The 17,566-nt window shown below is 39.0% G+C and overlaps 1 protein-coding gene across 3 annotated transcripts in view; it reads left to right on the top strand.

Moving 5' to 3' along the window:
* The window catches only part of RNF180 (ring finger protein 180), an 87,362-nt gene that overhangs the window by 4,933 nt on the left and 64,863 nt on the right, over positions 1-17,566 (top strand). For 2 of the 3 annotated variants that reach the window (XM_084505410.1, XM_084505408.1), the window contains exons 2-4: positions 1,052-1,183; positions 7,296-7,391; positions 13,901-14,851. In XM_084505410.1, the coding sequence (XP_084361536.1) occupies positions 1,082-1,183; positions 7,296-7,391; positions 13,901-14,851 (1,149 nt within the window). In that variant the 5' untranslated portion in view covers positions 1,052-1,081. The remainder of the gene's footprint in view (positions 1-1,051; positions 1,184-7,295; positions 7,392-13,900; positions 14,852-17,566) is intronic. The other variant, XM_084505409.1, reaches the window with a different exon arrangement.

The following is a 17,566-nucleotide window of genomic DNA, read 5'->3' on the forward strand; positions in this document are numbered from 1 at the left end:
GAAGGCAAGACAGAAATGGGGAAGAGCATAGATTTATGTGTATAAGCCACATAGCTGTACATCTGGTACATCATGTACATCAACACATCTGGTGTTGATGACCTCAGTGAAAAATATACTAAAATGAAATTGTTGAAAGAACTGCTAAACCAAGTGTTTGAACTATAGAAGAATAGAGATTCTTTAATACTGGTTTGATTTTATGCTACTTCCTCCTTGTTAGAAAGGATGGTGCAATTTAGCACAGTGAGTCGGTATAACCATCCAGTTGAGTGTGTATATGTGAAGATATTTTTAGCTCTTTTCCATGTAGCTAGCACAAGAGAGTGGAACAGAAAGAAGTATGTAGAAAAGAGGGGAACATTTAGAGAAAGCTTGGCAAAAGAGAAGGCTTTGGAAAAAGGTTAGAGTAGACCAAAGAAACATTGGAACATAGCAAGGCACAAAGAAAGAAAAATACTCATCTTGCCCTTCTTAATTTAAGTCTTAATTTGAATCTGTTTTATGAGAAGGTTGATTCTGGTCTGTGAAAAGCTCTGTTACAGCTGTAGCACTGATCCTCCCATCTCCCTGTAGCAAGCCTCCTGGGACATACTGAGTAAACAACCTTTGTTTTTATGTCAGCATTCCTTTTTGTTATGTGACATATGTGTATGTGTGTGTATTAAATGTGTGGGATAACAATGACTTGTTTCTATGGACATAGGCTGGGAAGTAGTATGTTGTGGAAGAGGTGATTTGAAATCAGAAGGCTGAAGTTCTTGTCTTTTGTGTAAACACTGAGAAAGTTGGTTTTAGTTTGTTTGTTGTTGTTGTTGTTTTCTAGTTTCATGTGCAGCCTGAAAACAAAAACGGATGTTTCTCTTTACTATTTAAAGTGTTTAGGTGGTGTGCTGTACATGATTAAAGAATGCTTACATGTATAGACAAAGTATTGGTCTAGTCCATCGTGAAGAGATGACTGATAGACTTTGAGATTGCACAATGAAACCATATGTAATTTTAACAGCTGACTGAATTGTACATTTTTGTTTTTTTTTTTTTCAAATAGACATACAGAGCCGAAGAATCAGAAGTGGAAATGAGTAGCCAAGAGTCTGATGTGCTACGTTGCTGGAGATGTAGAAAATACATAGCAAATTCTAACTGCCTTGCAAAATGTCATGGAAAAGAACCATCTGATGTAAGTATAATGTCTGTTGTTGTTGTTGTTTGTTTTATTTTTTGTTTGTTTGTATGTTTTTTGTTTGTTTGTTTGTTTTTTCCAGTGCCATTGGTTTTAAATAAAGGAGAACTATTAGATTTGCCTTCACTTAATTTGTCCTGTGGACAAATTAAAATATATATAGTTAAAATGTAGATAAGAATGTAAGCAGTAATGCTACTGAAGCCAAAAAAGAAACATTCAACTTTATGTTCTGCAACATGAAGGCTGGTATTCATGATACATTTGTGTACTAGCTCCTGTAATATATACAGTGTTACCTAACTCAGATACTCTTGCTACTTATTTTTAAAAGGTGGGGGATAGTCTGGGCACATAAATCATTCAGATTTGCCTGCCATGATGGCGGATGCCCTGCCAGGTTAAAATACAACTTAGTGACTCACATCATTATCATTAAAATAAAAAGTAAAATGATCGTACAGAATAAAAGAGTGACAGAGTATTTCCTGCTGCTTCATAATGGCACTTAGTTATCATAAAGTGTTAAGAGTTTTTTCTAAATACACCAAGAATGCTGTGCTTACATCCTCCGCTATTGAATCAAAGAGAAAAAGTAAGTAGAAGGTAATGTTTTGTTGTTTGTTTTTTTTTTCACACACCAGAAATGTAGCGACACTCTTTTTTAGCACTGGAGAAGGCCATAGCCAGTGGAGTTAAACACAAAAATTGTATTATTTTTTAAGATCTTGATACAATTAGTATTAATAATAATCTCCATTTTATCCATCTGTATGCATTCAGTTCAGTAGTCAGAAATCAAATGTTTTCAACACATATTTGCAGGAGAGTGGGACATGCTTTCTCCTGATATACATCTCCAACAACATTTTCAGTAGTCCATCCTTAAAAAGCAGTGTATTTTCTTACCATTGACTATAGCAGTCTAGGAGGTTTCTGGAGAGCGTGGAAGATAGCTTCCTGACGCAGCTGGTTAGTGAACCTACCAGGGGTGGTGCCCTGCTAGACCTTCTCTTCACAAACAGAGAAGGACTGGTGGAGGATGTGATTGTCGGGAGCTGTCTTGGGCAGAGTGACCACAAAATGGTGGAGTTCACTATTCTTGGCGAGGCCAGGAAGGGGACCAGTAAAACCGCTGTATTGGACTTTCGGAGGGCTGACTTTGAGCTGCTCAGGACACTAGTTGGTGGAGTCCCTTGGGAGGCGGTTCTGAAGGGCAGAGGGGTCCAGGAAGGCTGGGCGCTCTTCAAGAGGGAAATCTTAATGGCGCAGGAACGGTCTGTCCCCACGTGCCCAAAGACGAGCTGGCGGGGAAGAAGACCAGCCTGGCTCAACAGAGAATTGTGGCTTGATCTTAGGAGAAAAAAGAGGGTTTATAAGCTTTGGAAAAGTGGGCAGGCCACTAGGGAGGACTTTAAGGATGTAGCGAGGCTGTGCAGTGACAAAATTAGGAAGGCCAAAGCTCATCTGGAGCTCAATCTGGCTACTGCCGTTAAAGATAACAAAAAACGTTTCTATAAATACATCAACACAAAAAGGAGGACTAAGGAGAATCTCCATCCTTTACTGGATGCGGGGGGAAACTTAGTTACAAGAGATGAGGAAAAGGCGGAGGTATTCAATGCCTTCTTTGCCTCAGTCTTTAGCGGCAATACCAGTTGTTCTCTGGATACTCAGTACCCTGAGCTGGTGGAAGGGGATGGGGAGCAGGATGTGGCCCTCACTATCCTCAAAGAACTGGTTGGTGACCTGCTACGGCACTTGGATGTGCACAAGTCGATGGGGCCGGATGGAATCCACCCAAGGGTACTGAGAGAACTGGCAGAGGAGCTGCCCAAGCCACTGTCCATCATTTATCAGCAGTCCTGGCGATCGGGGGAGGTCCCAGTTGACTGGCGGCTAGCAAATGTGACGCCCATCTACAAGAAGGGCCGGAGGGCAGACTTGGGAAACTACAGGCCTGTCAGTTTGACCTCAGTGCCAGGGAAGCTCATGGAGCAGATCCTCCTGAGAGTCATCACGCAGCACTTGCAGGGCAAGCAGGCGATCAGGCCCAGTCAGCATGGGTTTATGAAAGGCAGGTCCTGCTTGATGAACCTGATCTCCTTCTATGACAAAGTGACGCGCTGGGTGGATGAGGGAAAGGCTGTGGATGTGGTCTACCTTGACTTCAGCAAGGCTTTTGACACCGTCTCCCACAGCATTCTCCTCAAGAAACTGGCTGCTCTTGGCTTGGACTGGCGCACGCTTTGTTGAGCTAGAAACTGGCTGGGTAGCCAGGCCCAAAGAGTCGTGGTGAATGGAGCCAAGTCCAGTTGGAGGCCAGTCACTAGTGGCGTCCCCCAGGGCTCAGTGCTGGGGCTGGTCCTCTTTAATATCTTCATCGATGATCTGGACGAGGGCATTGAGTGCACCCTCAGTAAGTTTGCAGATGACACCAAGTTAGGTGCGTGTGTCGATCTGCTTGAGGGTAGGAAAGCTCTGCAGGAGGATCTGGATAGGCTGCACCGATGGGCTGAGGTCAACTGCATGAAGTTCAACAAGGCCAAGTGCCGGGTCCTGCACCTGGGGCTCAATAACCCCAAGCAGAGCTACAGGCTGGGAGAGGAATGGTTGGAGAGCAGCCAGGCAGAGAAGGACCTGGGAGTGATGGTGGATAGTCGGCTGAATATGAGCCAGCAGTGTGCTCAGGTGGCCAAGAAGGCCAACAGCATCCTGGCTTGTATCAGGAACAGTGTGACCAGCAGGGCTAGGGAGGTGATCGTCCCCCTGTACTCAGCTCTGGTGAGGCCGCACCTCGAGTACTGTGTTCAGTTTTGGGCCCCTCGCTACAAGAAGGACATTGAGGTGCTTGAGCGGGTGCAGAGAAGGGCGACGAAGCTGGTGAGGGGCCTGGAGAACAAAAGTCCTACGAGGAGCGGCTGAGGGAGCTGGGCTTGTTCAGCCTGGAGAAGAGGAGGCTCAGGGGCGACCTTATCGCTCTCTATAGGTACCTCAAGGGAGGCTGTAGCGAGGTGGGGGTTGGTCTGTTCTCCCACGTGCCTGGTGACAGGACGAGGGGGAATGGGCTTAAGTTGAGCCAGGGGAGTTTTAGGTTAGATGTTAGGAAGAACTTCTTCACTGAAAGGGTTGTGAGGCATTGGAACAGGCTGCCCAGGGAAGTGGTGGAGTCACCATCCCTGGAAGTCTTCAAAAGACGTTTAGATGTAGAGCTTAGGGATATAGTTTAGTGGGGACTGCTAGCGTTAGGTCAGAGGTTGGACTCGATGATCTTGAGGTCTCTTCCAACCTAGAAATTCTGTGATTCTGTGATTCTGTGATCTTTCTGTTTTTAAGCTTCTGGAGACTTAAGGTGGTTTATTAGCTGAATTTGAATTTTAGACTACAAGGTACGTTCATCTCAGAACTCAGCATTAAGAAAATACTTTCACCATCTTTACTTTTTTCTAATATTGCTATAGCTCTTCTTCAAAGAATTGAAAGAAAGACATAAACATAGAAGACAATAACATTAAAAAAAAAAAGTAGAAAACCTATTCTTGCACTGCTTTTAGGTTCTGGTATTTAGGTTCTTTTGGTATTTATTTTAAAGTTAAAAGCTCCATTTTCTTTAAAACAAATTAAGAAATTTTGTGTAACTATCTTACAATACAAAAGTAAAGCTTTTAAATGGTTTTGTAAAATTTCTGAAGCAAAAGTTTATTAGTAATATTATTCCTTTTGAATAAATAATGCAATCAAAGTCAGCAATATTTAGACATAACAAATACTAAGTCTTAGACACCACCTGAAACTTAAGTATCTGAACTGCAGATATTTCTTGACAAGAATAGCTTTATTTAAACTAAAATCTTTTCACATTTAATGCATTTTTTTTTGAACTTGTACTTAAATAGTATAATTGTTAAGTGCCTTATTACTGGAGTTACTCTGTTTGTAAAATGAAAGCTCACTTTCAAAAACACTTTAGTTCCAATACATCACTGTTCTTACAGAGATCATACGTGTCAGTGGATGTCATGCCTGTATGTGAGAAGGTACCTACTAGAGGGTAGGAAAAGACTGACCTGTTGCATACATACTAGAAATCTCCGCTCTTCTGCACAGGCTATGGGGACATATTGTCACTAAAATAACTCACATAATATGTTCTTGTCTTCCTCACATCACAAAGTACACAAATTGTATTTTCAATTTCAGTTCATGTTGCATTTTTTTTTCACCTCCTATTTTGTTTTGTAGAAGGGGTTATCTTTGGGAAATCAAGTCTAGTGTAGATTTCCTAAACCATCATAGCTCTGCAGACACATTCAGTTGGTTCCAAGGGTTCCTGTGGCACACTGTTAAAGTAGTAAAACACACCTGTCAAGCAGAGCTGTACATTCAGTACCAACATGCATATGGTCCAAGGTGACTCAGTTGGCATTGCTCTATGCTGTTGTGTATTTCAGGATCTATGGTTAACATGTGTGGAACCAGCTGCCCATAATAACAGATGTGATCTCAATGTCCTAACGTATAAGACATTGCAAAAAAAAATAGCAAGGAATTCATCTTCTTTCTAACAGTATAGACTTTTTTTTACGTTTTTTTTTTTTTTTTTTTTTTTTCATTTTTAAATGATTACATTTCTAACAGTGCACTTCCTTTGCTTACAGAGCTTGAGGTTCCAGAATATTTTTCATGCTTAAAGCTTTTGTTTGTTTGTTTTATGCATGATTTAATTTTGTTTGTTTTTATTGGGGAGGATTTTCAATCCTTTCATGGAAGAATGTGGTTGAACGTTCAATTCCTAGCAGAGGGCCACCTTCCTTGTGCACAGGACTGAAAGCACTCTTTCTCTAATTATGTAGATAGCAGATAAAAAATGTAACTTAGTGCTGCTTTCGAAGGCAGTGGGAGGCAAGAATGTGCTCAGATGAGAAGAGTAGTGTTTTTAGTATATTTTTTTTCCTGTTGGATTTTTCACTTGCAATCAAAGATGTAGCTGAACTATGAGTTCTTATAAGAAGAACATAGAAGAACAACCTTAGAAGAAGGTGTTTAGAAGAAACCTAAAAGACAAATGTTGAAGTTATGAATACACTATCAAAAACTTATATTAGAATTATATCTAATTTGGAGTAAGAGCAGTATCCATAGACAGGAGGAAGATGTGGCATGAGTATGATAAATGAATCTATCTGTATATTTTAAGTTCTTCTGTCATTAAGTGGGGAATTTTTGAAAGTTTCAGTCTTCTGTATATAGCCCCCCTTTCAATTTTCATAATATTTTTTTCCTACCGTGAGTTCTGTAACATAGGAGTCAGTGACTGTTTTTTGTTGTTGTTGTTGTTTGTTTGTTTGTTTTATGTTCATCATTCTTTACAACTGATTTTAAGACTTTGACACTCAACAGAGTTTTCTTGTGTTTTAGCCATCCTTATAACTTTACTGATACTCTAGACAATATTAAAAGGTTTTAATTACATTTGTATCACTTCCGTGCTAAATGGAAGTTAAATATTTTTATTTAGTTTAGTATCAGTTACTGAAATGTTATGCTATTCTTAATTAACAACTTTTTCTGATTTATTTTGTCTTCATTTGGTCACATAATTGCAGTTAAAATTGAAAAATTCCTAGAAGTCCCTGTTTTCTTAGATTGTTTTTCTAACAAACGTTTGAGAAAATGAATTTAAAACTACATGTGGAATAGTTATCCAGTACTGACCACAGTCTTCATATAAACTAGAACTTAAATTTTTACTGTCTTTACTGGAAAATTGTGCCAGCTGATAGTGCTTGTGAAATCAGTTTCCTAATATACTTGAAGATCAGCCATTGCATACTTTCTGTTCTTGCAAACAAAACAAAAACACCTCCAAACGCCTCCATCTCCACAGTGGAGTCTGTCCAATGTCCTTAGATCCAGAAATAGAGTATAATTGACAGCAGCTACCTGATTTTTGGCTTAAAGAATGCACCAACAACATTGAGATGTACCATTTATTAATAAAAATATTTACTAAATAGTAAATAATAGGGAGACTGATTTCTAGATATGTTCAAACAACAGAAGTTTACACGAATGTTGAATATCAATACAATATTTCTTTTTTTAATAGACATCACAACCTTCAGCTGCTGCTCTGGAGTCTTGCAATGTATGGCATGTGAACTTAGAAGCCATTCCAGAGTGGGTGAAATGCGTCATTGAGAAGGTAGATTTTTTTTCCTTACATCTTTATCATTCAAGCAAGTGTGAAATTAGTAAGGGGAACAAAATTCAAGGGTACCTTTCTGACAAAGTCCATATATATTTCAGAGACCTTGTAATTGAGAGAATTTTTGTCAGTAGGTTTTATTATTACCATTCATAGAATCTTTATCCCCTTTTGATTATTTTTTTAAAATGTGTGTTCGAAACCTAAAATTGATAAATTCTGTTCCTGCCCATTTATAGATGAATGTATATACATTTGTCCGAATGACTGTTATGGGCAACACTGCATACCCTGACAATACTTAAACTGATGAATTATTCTTTAAGGAACTGAGAGATGCCTGTAGATTAGCTGCCCTTGTGACATGGCATGGGTGACAAACATGAACGGCTACCATACAGCTGATACAAACAGCTCCAGGAGATTCCTAAAATACCTTAATGGTAACTTCTTGGTACAGATACTAAAGCTGACTAGAAGAGTTGCCTTCCTGGATTTGTTGATTGTGAACATAGTGTCTTATGGGTGAAGTGGCAGTTGGTGGCAATCTTGACCATAGCAACCACAAAGTAGTCAAGTTTAAAATCTTTGGTAATAGTGCCACCAAAAGTACCATCAAAACTTCAGCCCTGGATATGGGGAGAGTAGAATTCAGGCTGCTCGAGTAGCTCATTATTAAGGTCCCCTGGGAACCTGCTTTTGAAAGCACTGGGCTCCATCACTACTGGTCACATGTTAAGTACTACCTTGTAAGAGCACAGGAACAGGCAATTCTGAAATGTCAGAAGTCAGGCAGGCAGGGCAGAAGGTTGCCTTGTCTGAGCAGGGATTTTCTTCTAGAGCTTAGTCAGAAAGTGTGTGGCCACTGGAAATAGGGTCAGGTGACATGGGAGGACTACAGAGATGCTGTTCACCATTGTAGGGAGAAAATTCATGCAGCCAAAGCTCAGAGATGAAGCTGGGCAGTACTGTGGGGGGAAATAAAAAGGTCTTTCTAAAACACATTAACAGCAAAAGGAGGACCAGAGAAAACATTTCTTAATGGGGCAGTCACCTCATAAATAGGGACTTAGACAAAGCAGAGATATTTATTTCTGTTTACGTGTGTTCATAGTGATAGGACAAGGGGGGATGATTTTAAAGTAAGATGGGAGATTTAGGTTACATATTAGGAGAAAGTTTTTCACTCAGAGGGTGGTGAGGCACTGTAACAGGTTGCCCAGAGAGGTTGTGGTTGCCCCATCCCTGGAGGTGTTCAAGGCCAGGCTGAATGTCGCTCTGGGCAGCCTGGTCTGGTGGTTGGCAAACCTGCCTATGGCAGGGGGATTGGAGTTAAATGATCTTTAAGGTCATTTTCAGCCTAGGCCATTCTATGATTCTATGATTTAGTGCCTTCCTTACCTCTGTCTTCAACACCAGTGGTGGGCTTTGAGACCCTCAGAGCCCTGAGTTAGAGGACTATGACTGTTGTAACAATAAACTCCCAGCCAGCCCCAAATTTATGCAGGATTTGGTGCTCCAGCTGGGTGCATGTAAGTGTATGGGGCTTCATGGGACTCCTCCCGAGGTACTCAGAGAGATGACAGATGTCATAGTGAGACCTCTCTCACAACAGTCTAAGGAGTCTGGAGAGGTCCCAGTCAAATGAAACCTGGCAAACATTCCGATTTTCAAGAAGGGTAAGAAAGAAAACCCTGGTCTTAATTCAGTGCCTGGTGAAATTGTGAAGATTATCCTGGGAGTTATTGAAAATCACCTGAAAGACAGTGCAGTCATTGGTTACAGTCAGAATGGGTTTATGAGCAGAAAGACCTGCTAAACAAACCTAATTTCTTTTTATTACAAGGTCATCCTGCTAGTTGACTAAGCGAAGCCAGTTAATGTAATCTTTTAGCATTTCAGCAAAACTTTTTATACCGTCTTTCACAGCATCCTTCTGGACAAAATGTCCAGCATACAGCTAGACAAATTCATAGTACAATGGGTGAACAATTGTTTGAAGGTCATAGTAACATCAGGCTGGTGGCCAATCATTAGACGAGTTCTGCAGGCCTCCATTTAAGAGCCAGTTCTCTTTAGCATTTTCATAAATGACTTGGATACAGAACTTGAAAGCATACAAATTTTGCAGCCAACTCTAAATTGGAAGGAGCTGTTGACTCCCTCAAGGGTAGAGAGGCATTGCAGAGAGATCTTGACAAATTAGAGGGTTGGGCAGTCATCAATAATATGAAGTTTAACAAGAGTGAGTGCTTGATTCTGCATCTGGGATGGGTCAACACTGGCTGGATGTGCATACAGACTGGGGGCCAAGGGGCTGGAGAACAACCTCGTGGGAAGGGATCTGAGCATTCTGTTTGATGGCAAGTTGAACATGAGTCAGCAGTGAGCCCTGGCAGCCAAAAGGGCCAACTGTACCCTGGGGTGCATCAGACATGGCACTGCTAGCTGGTGGAGGGAAAGGATTGTCCTGCTCTGCTCTGCACTGGTGCAGACTCACCTTGAGTACTGAATGCAGTTTTAGGTGCCAGAATATAAGAAAGACATAAAACCATTATTTTCCAAATAATATTACAAATATAATGAAGGGTCTGGAGGAGAAGACATCTGAGTAGCAGCTGAGGTCCCTTAATTTCTTCAGCCCAGAGCAGAGGAGGCTGAGGGGAGCTTCATGGCAGCCTGCAGCTCCTTCATGAGGGGAGCAGAGGGGCAGGCGCTGAGCTCAGTTCTCTGGGGACAGCAACAGGACCCAAGGGAATGGCATGGAACTGGGACAGGGGACGGTCAGGCTAGGTGTTAGGAAAAGGTTTTGCACCCAGAGGGTGGTTGGGCACTGGGACAGGCTCCCCAGGGCAGTGGTCATGGCACTGAGTTGCTGGAGTTCCAGCTCTCAGGTCTGATTTGGGCTTGTTCCTGTGTGGAGCCAGTAGCTGGAATCAATGATCCTTGTGGGTCCCTTCCAACTCGGCATATTCTATGATTCTATGATGATGTTGGCACATGGCTAGAAAATAGTTGCTTTCTTGCAGATTCAAACATCTGATGAGTTAGTGTCCCTGCTTTAACTGCCCATTTTAAATTACAAAGCATCTCACAACTCTCCTTCTTGAAATTATTGCTTCTGTTGAGTGTATACTTTATTTCAGGGCTAGAAGTTAATGTCATGGCATGGATATAATAAGCAGCAACTGTGGTTAATGTTTGCCTTACAGATTTCCTCTGATTAGTGTTTGATTTTGAGAAGCAAATGCTCTTTGCATTGCTTTCTAATTAGGCTTCAGTGTCTAAGCTTTACTATATACTGTATACAAAAGAATATGCATATATGCATATGTATATGTATGTACTTTAGATTTTCTGTGAAGTGGTCGAAGTGGTCAGCCAGTTGGAATTGATCTTTGTGGGTCTCTTTCAGCTGTTCTGTTCTGTTTTATTCTGTTCTATTCTATACTGAAAATAACTTCTGAGCTAAGTAAATCCATCCAACACACAAAAAAATATATATACGACTGTAAAACTAATCATTCAAAAATTAAGAAAATTTGTTTCATCTTCCTTCAGAGTTTTGCTGTATATTTTATTTTGTTAAACATTAATTAAGCCCTTAAGAAAATTAATGATCTCATGGAGACTACAATAGTGTATGACAAAATACTAATCTTTGAAGAGAAAATAAATTAGGGGTGATGAGTTATTTTCGTGCTTTACAGAATTGCAGAATCTTGAAAGTCTGATCATGAATACACAGTTTTTATAGTAGTTTGTTATATTATTTCAGTACAATTGGAGTTAAAGTTGATATTAGCATATCTCTTTTCACCTTTAGCTGTAAATGCCCCGTCTAATGCATTTGAAAGCCTAAAAGGTCGAGTTGGAGACCTGTGAGATAAAAAACCTATAGACAGTGACTGCTAAGAAAAGGCTTAGCATATTTTTCAACACTGCAGAAGACCAATGCTCCTCTGGTGGCCGAGGCAATAATAGTACAATATTTGTACTATTATAATATAAAGGGCACCAGTATTGTACTCTTTGAAAGCCTGCAGTGTCATAAGGTTTGTTGTTCATCCTTTCATGTCCTGGGAACTCTTGTCTCATTCACTTCTGACTTCTCTGGAAAGATGCTGCAGGTTTATGGATAAATTTGTGGCATTTTTAAACAATTTCGACTTGTCCCCAGATCCTCCTGGGCTCTGAATAATTTTGTGATCATGTGTTATTTTCTCCTGTATGACTCCTGAATCAAAGGCTAAAACATTTTACATAAGCACAAAGTCTATTTGCAGTCTGTAACAGCCCACTGCTTCCCAGCCAGTTCTTTTTTGCCATCTGTCCCTGTTCTTAACCAATCTCATTGGGTTTCATGCACAAATTAGTGTATAGAGAATCTTCAATAATTATAAATACCTTGCTAGCGCTGTTAGTGACCTTTATTGACTTGCATTCTCTTTGCCCCGTTACTCATCACTTGGTTTAGCTTCTTTAGCTAACCCTTCTTAGTTTTTCCTCTTAATGCACACCATCATTAAATCTGTGTACCCTCAGCTTCTTTTCAGATCTTGCTGATTTTCCCGCTGCCACCGCCTCCACTAGTAGGCTGTTACTTCTTATCCTGAGTCAGTGCTTCCACACTCCCTTGCCAAGCTCATACTAAATCAATCCCAGACTTCCTTGTACTGCAGCTCATAGGGTGTAGCATTGTTCTTTTTCTTCCCTACAAACTCTTGTTTTCCCATTTCTGCCAGAATCACAGAACAGCTGAGGTTGGAAGGAACCTCAGGGTCCTTCTGGTCCAACCCTCCTGCTGAAGCAGGATCACCCAGAGCAGGTTGCCCAGGACAATGTCCAGGCAGCTTTTGAAGATCTCCAAGGAGGGAGACTCTGCAACATATCTGGGCAACCTGTGCCAGTACTCCATCACCTGCACAGTAAAGTGCTTCCTGATGTTCAGGAGGAACCTTTTGTGTTCCAGTTTACCAGACTGTTAGCCTTCTTCTCTAACCTTTGTGGATACTTTTTTCTCCCCTTTTGGCAATCTGGGTTATTATTCTGTAGTGGCTGACTGCCTGCAATACTCACTAAAGACACTAAGTGCTTATTCCTGAATTTTAGTTCCTAGTCCATAACATCTGAGAAACAGAGTGTGGGAGATTTAGAGTAAACCTCTGTGCCAGCTTAGTATTTCTTAGGTAATGGCATAGACACAAATTTGTCAGCCTTGTAAACTAAGACTGTGTATGTTTAAGGAGTTTTTGGGAATTTAAAAGTGTTTGGGGCATATGTAAACAGATTTCTTTTTCTCTAAGTTAATAATATGTCCAGATTTAAACAGATTCTCATAAGTGCCATAAATGCACATCTTTGATACTTTGTGAAATTTTGAGTTTTTAACCCACAACACACATGTGAGCTTCTCAAAGAAGTGAAAGAAGTGTTTCCAGAACTTTTTCTATTATTGCATGTGGAATATAACCTTTAATCCACACCAGCATTTTTCTGAAACTGCAAAAATGGTTTTACTGAAACTTTCCAGAGCATTCACTCAGACAAGCATCAGTCATAGAATCATTTTCCCAAACTACCTTGCAAAGACATTTGCAACTGAAAGCAATGCTAGAAACGTTGGATAGCTTCTGTATTCATGCCTTAACCCCACATTGGGCACACTAGTGAGTAATGTGTGACTGGAGTTTATAATGTTTTTCCTATGGGCTGTGATCATGAGAACACTCGCATGACTTTAATCCTCAAAAAAGTTTCTCCTGAACAGATTAATATATTTAGTAAAAACACTAATAGTTGTGCAAGTATGTAGGAGCTTATAGTTGTCTGATATGTATCTTATTTTCAAAGAGTGACTTTAGGATTGAAATGAGATTCATAAAAATATAGATAATGTAAAGAAGTGTGTCCCTAATGATACAGTATTAAATATTTGTGATGTCATTTGCACACAGATTATGTTGTAATACTACATAAATCAAAATGCCAGTAGCATTTCAAGTCTTTTGTGGGTAAGCAAAGTAAAAAGCTATATTCTCTTTGAGAAATCTCCTTCCACTGTACTTAGTATGCAAGAAATGTATTAGCACTCAGAAAACTTAGCTGAGAAACTGTCCTTGCCAATTCCAGATTAACGTGGTAAATTGATTTCACTATTTTAAAGGATCTAATGTTTTCGTTGGCATTGCAGCATTATTCTATCAGTGGACAAATAATTAAAATACTTTAAAGCCTCTACAGTTTGAAATGTGTGTTAGTTCTAGATTTCTTAGATTTAGGATAGTTATCACTTACAGCTAATTTTCACTTCATCAAGCAGAGTTTTCACTGGAACGTTTTCTATGGTGGATTTTCTTTTTGATCTGCAGTCTCTTTTTGTGTTTGACAAACAAAAAACAAGCCCTTTTATTAAAGGAGAAAAGTAAATCTAGTAATGATTTCTTAATCATTGATTTATAATGAATGTGTTGGATGTCAGTTTGTTTTCTTTTTTTTGTTAATAGGCACAGTGGACAATTGGAAAACTGCATTGTCCGTTTTGTGAGGCCCGTTTAGGGGGCTTTAACTTTGTCTGCAACACAAAGTGTTCCTGTGGACAGTTAGTAAACATACATTTCTGCAAAAGTCGAACTGACTATCAGCCAGCTTTCTCTCTTAAATTGGCAAAATCATCAGGAAAACACTTACCTCTCTGCAAAATTAAGTCTGATTTTAGCACAGATACCCACCAAGAAGTGGTAACAGCAACTTTGGAAATCAAACCACAAAGGCTTTCATACATGGCCAGAAATAATAATACTGGAAGATTAACAGAAGCACTTTGCCTTGAAGCAAGATCTCCCAGATCAGAGATGAAAAGGAAAAAACTTGTCTTAAAGGCATTAAATCAAAAAGGAAATCTTTCTGCTTCCTGTCTTCTGAATGATGCATGCACTCTAAAACCTTTCTGCAGAAGATCACGTAGTTGGGATTTAAATGTCAGCAAGAGACTTGTTTTGTCACCTTCATTTGAAACTTCCAGTACAGGAACTATTTACCATATGAAATGGTCGAATGGACAAAATGCAAATCCACCTGTTTACACACAAAGTGGCTTGCAGTTAGAGTCCAACAGTAGTGCTTTTCAGGAACAATATAGGTCAAATGCTGACAAACTACAGAAGAGGATTCGAGATACTTCCTTTACCACATTGGTACATAGAGGCATAGAGAGTGAATGTGATTTTGAAGCTGCTGGACAATCTTCTGGGAGTGCCATTGCTGACGGGTCACCTTTTGTGATGAACATTTCTTCATCTGTGAGTGCTGTAGAAGAGGAACAATATATTGCACCTGTTGGTCTTGTGCAGCCTACAAACACTTCCGTCAACCAAAAACTGAATAAGAGAGAAAGAAACAAGTTGAAAAGCTTAAGAAGAAAACAAAGGAGGCGAGAACAGTGGCTACAGAAGCAAGTAGGTGTTTAAAGTGAATTGTGCTACTTTTTTTTGTTTCACCTGCTTTTATAATTTTTAGTTTTTGATACTGTCTCATAAGGTATTGCAACTTCTTCCTGCATGTAATTTTTCTAATTCAACCTATTTATTTATTTATTTATTTATTTATTTTTGCTGTATTAAAATCAGATCTTGGTAGATATACATAACTCATTTCTGTTGACCTTTTGTTGTGATGTAACAACAAATCCGAAATGGAAGGTAAAATTTAATCAATGTGATTAAAGGAGGCCTAAATATACAAATCTTTTAAATCAGAAACAGTAGTATTTCAGCATTTCTTAGGTATTAAGTAATGAGATTTGGGGTTATCTTTGCATTAAAAATATATATATATTTTTTTTTTTAAGATGTTTGCATTTACCATTTATTATAAAACAATTATTTTTTTCTTTGAGTAAAGAACTGATTGTTTACTATAGCTTTAGTAGCTAAATACTTTGTCTACAAATCTAGAAAAAATAATTACATATTTTTATAAAGCTTTTACACGTTTCAATTATACATCTATGTTTTCCCTCTTCATTCCATTAAAGAAGAACAGAATTAAACAAAACTGATGGTCATGCAAATTTGGAAGGGTGAGGAGGGCAGAGACTGGGAGTATATCTTTACATGAATAACAGTTACAGTTTGCTCAGTAATTAATTAGAAAGGTTGATGATATGTATACCTTTAAAAGAAAATTCCTCCTCATATAATTTCTGCTATAAAATACTGTGTGGCTAGAGAGAGCAAACATGCTCACTCTCACCAGAGAAGTAATATCTACTCCAGAAATCATTCCCACTTTAGGAAGATATGTCATTGTGAAGTGCAGTGACATGCAAATCTCCAGTAAGCCTTATTTCACAGATATATTTTATGTGATTGTTTTGCATTTGGTATCAGTAAAGTTTAATTTGATATTTATGCTTTTTTGAGAAACCCCAATCTTGTTTTAACAGGCTATGCTTAGCTTAGGTATTAAACTGTTTTTGTTGGTTTGCAAATAAATAGGATATCTAGGACCAATGGTTCATGTATGAATCTTACTTTAGTCATTAGTACATAAACGTTTTTCACCGTTAATATTCCACTGACCTCTTACAGTATGCTCAGACGTTGCGTGACTTTGGGCTCTTTCCTACATACTGCCAGTAGAACCTTTAGAATGTAGTATGGAATAAAGGCAGAGCACTGAATTCAGGATCAAGAGATAGTTACCTGGAGGCTGTCTCTCTTAATTAAATTTAAGAACCAGCTTGAGAATGTGCTGGGTCTGGGGACATATCATAAGACTTTTTAGTATACCAGACTTTTTTTTTCTTTTTCTTTTTTTTTTTTTTTTTTTGCCTTTGGGAAGGATTTTTGTTTAATTTAAAGAGAGGTTTTAATTGGCCTTGTCATATTTGGAAATCTGATTTTGTAAAATACCTCACTGATACTGAGAATAAAGAACCGTTCCAAGACCTGGATGTTTTAATATTGAATGCCTATTTTCTACTAAGTTTAAAGATTATTAGATGTCAGCATCCCTAAAATGGCTTTAAAAAATCCAGTTCTATATTATTTTTCTTGAATGAAATAAGGGTGCAAAAGCCTGGCTTATATGAGCATTTGCGCAGTCATGTCATCTGCAGTCTCTCCAGATGCTACTTTCAAGAGTAAAATGTACAAATTTTCCTAATTTGCAGTAGCTGAAGAAAGAAAAAATGTACTTTCAAATGTTCTTGTTAAACAATGCCCTACCTATTCCTCTACATCAGTTTGCTATATCAAACTTTTTAAAAATGAATACAGTTGTTAAATCTGGTATGTCTAATCAGCAAGCATGCAATTTACACATTCAGAACATATTTAAGAGGTATGTGAAATAAATAATCAGGTTTAAATAGTAGTTTTAAGGGGTAGTTATTTCAGTTTGTTTTCCCTGAAGGTCATTGATTTCTTTACTTGTGCTGAAAGTCTGTGACCTGAGAAGGAATATTAAAAAGAGCATAAAAACCCATACTTTTCAGACTGTCTGTCAACATGTGTGGCTAATGCAGTTGCACTTCCCATCACTGTAAATATCTTCCCACGATAATGTGGACCAGAAAATCACATCCCTTCTACAGTCCGACAGTGTCACAGGATGTGATGCTACTTTGCCACAGACTACTTGCGGCCTTTCCAACTGAAAAGCATTTTGAGAGACCTTTTCAGACTTTGGACTTGCTTTGCAAATGCAAAGCCCAGTTTATTTTGTAGCATGATAACTATCTGTTGAGTTGTTCTACTGTCTTTAAGTAAGCTAAAATGCCTATGAATGTTGTGTCATGGCAGAATGCTCACTGTAGTGAAGTTGAAGTATATAAGCTTAAAATTGTAAATAGGAACAGTTCTGTGAGCTCCTTGCCTGCATTTGCCCTTGCACTTATGCTGTCTCTGTGGAATAGGTGCAGGACTGAGATGAGATACCCTGCTAACAGCAGAGGGACCCAAGCTTCCTCCGACTGCTCTGCAATAGAAAGCTCTTAAAGCCTGGAGAGGATACCTATGTTTTGTGTGCACATATGTGTGCATGCTTGTGTTTGTGGGGGATTTCTAGCTGTTGGGTATATTGGTAGGGTATAACAGTAAGTATCTAGGTCTAGGAATTGCTAGTGTTAATAAGCATTTTTGTATTTGCTGCTATAGGTAAGAAGATTT

This window comes from Aythya ferina (genome assembly GCF_964211825.1).
Source record: "Aythya ferina genome assembly, chromosome: Z".
Taxonomy (NCBI): Eukaryota; Metazoa; Chordata; class Aves; order Anseriformes; family Anatidae; genus Aythya; species Aythya ferina.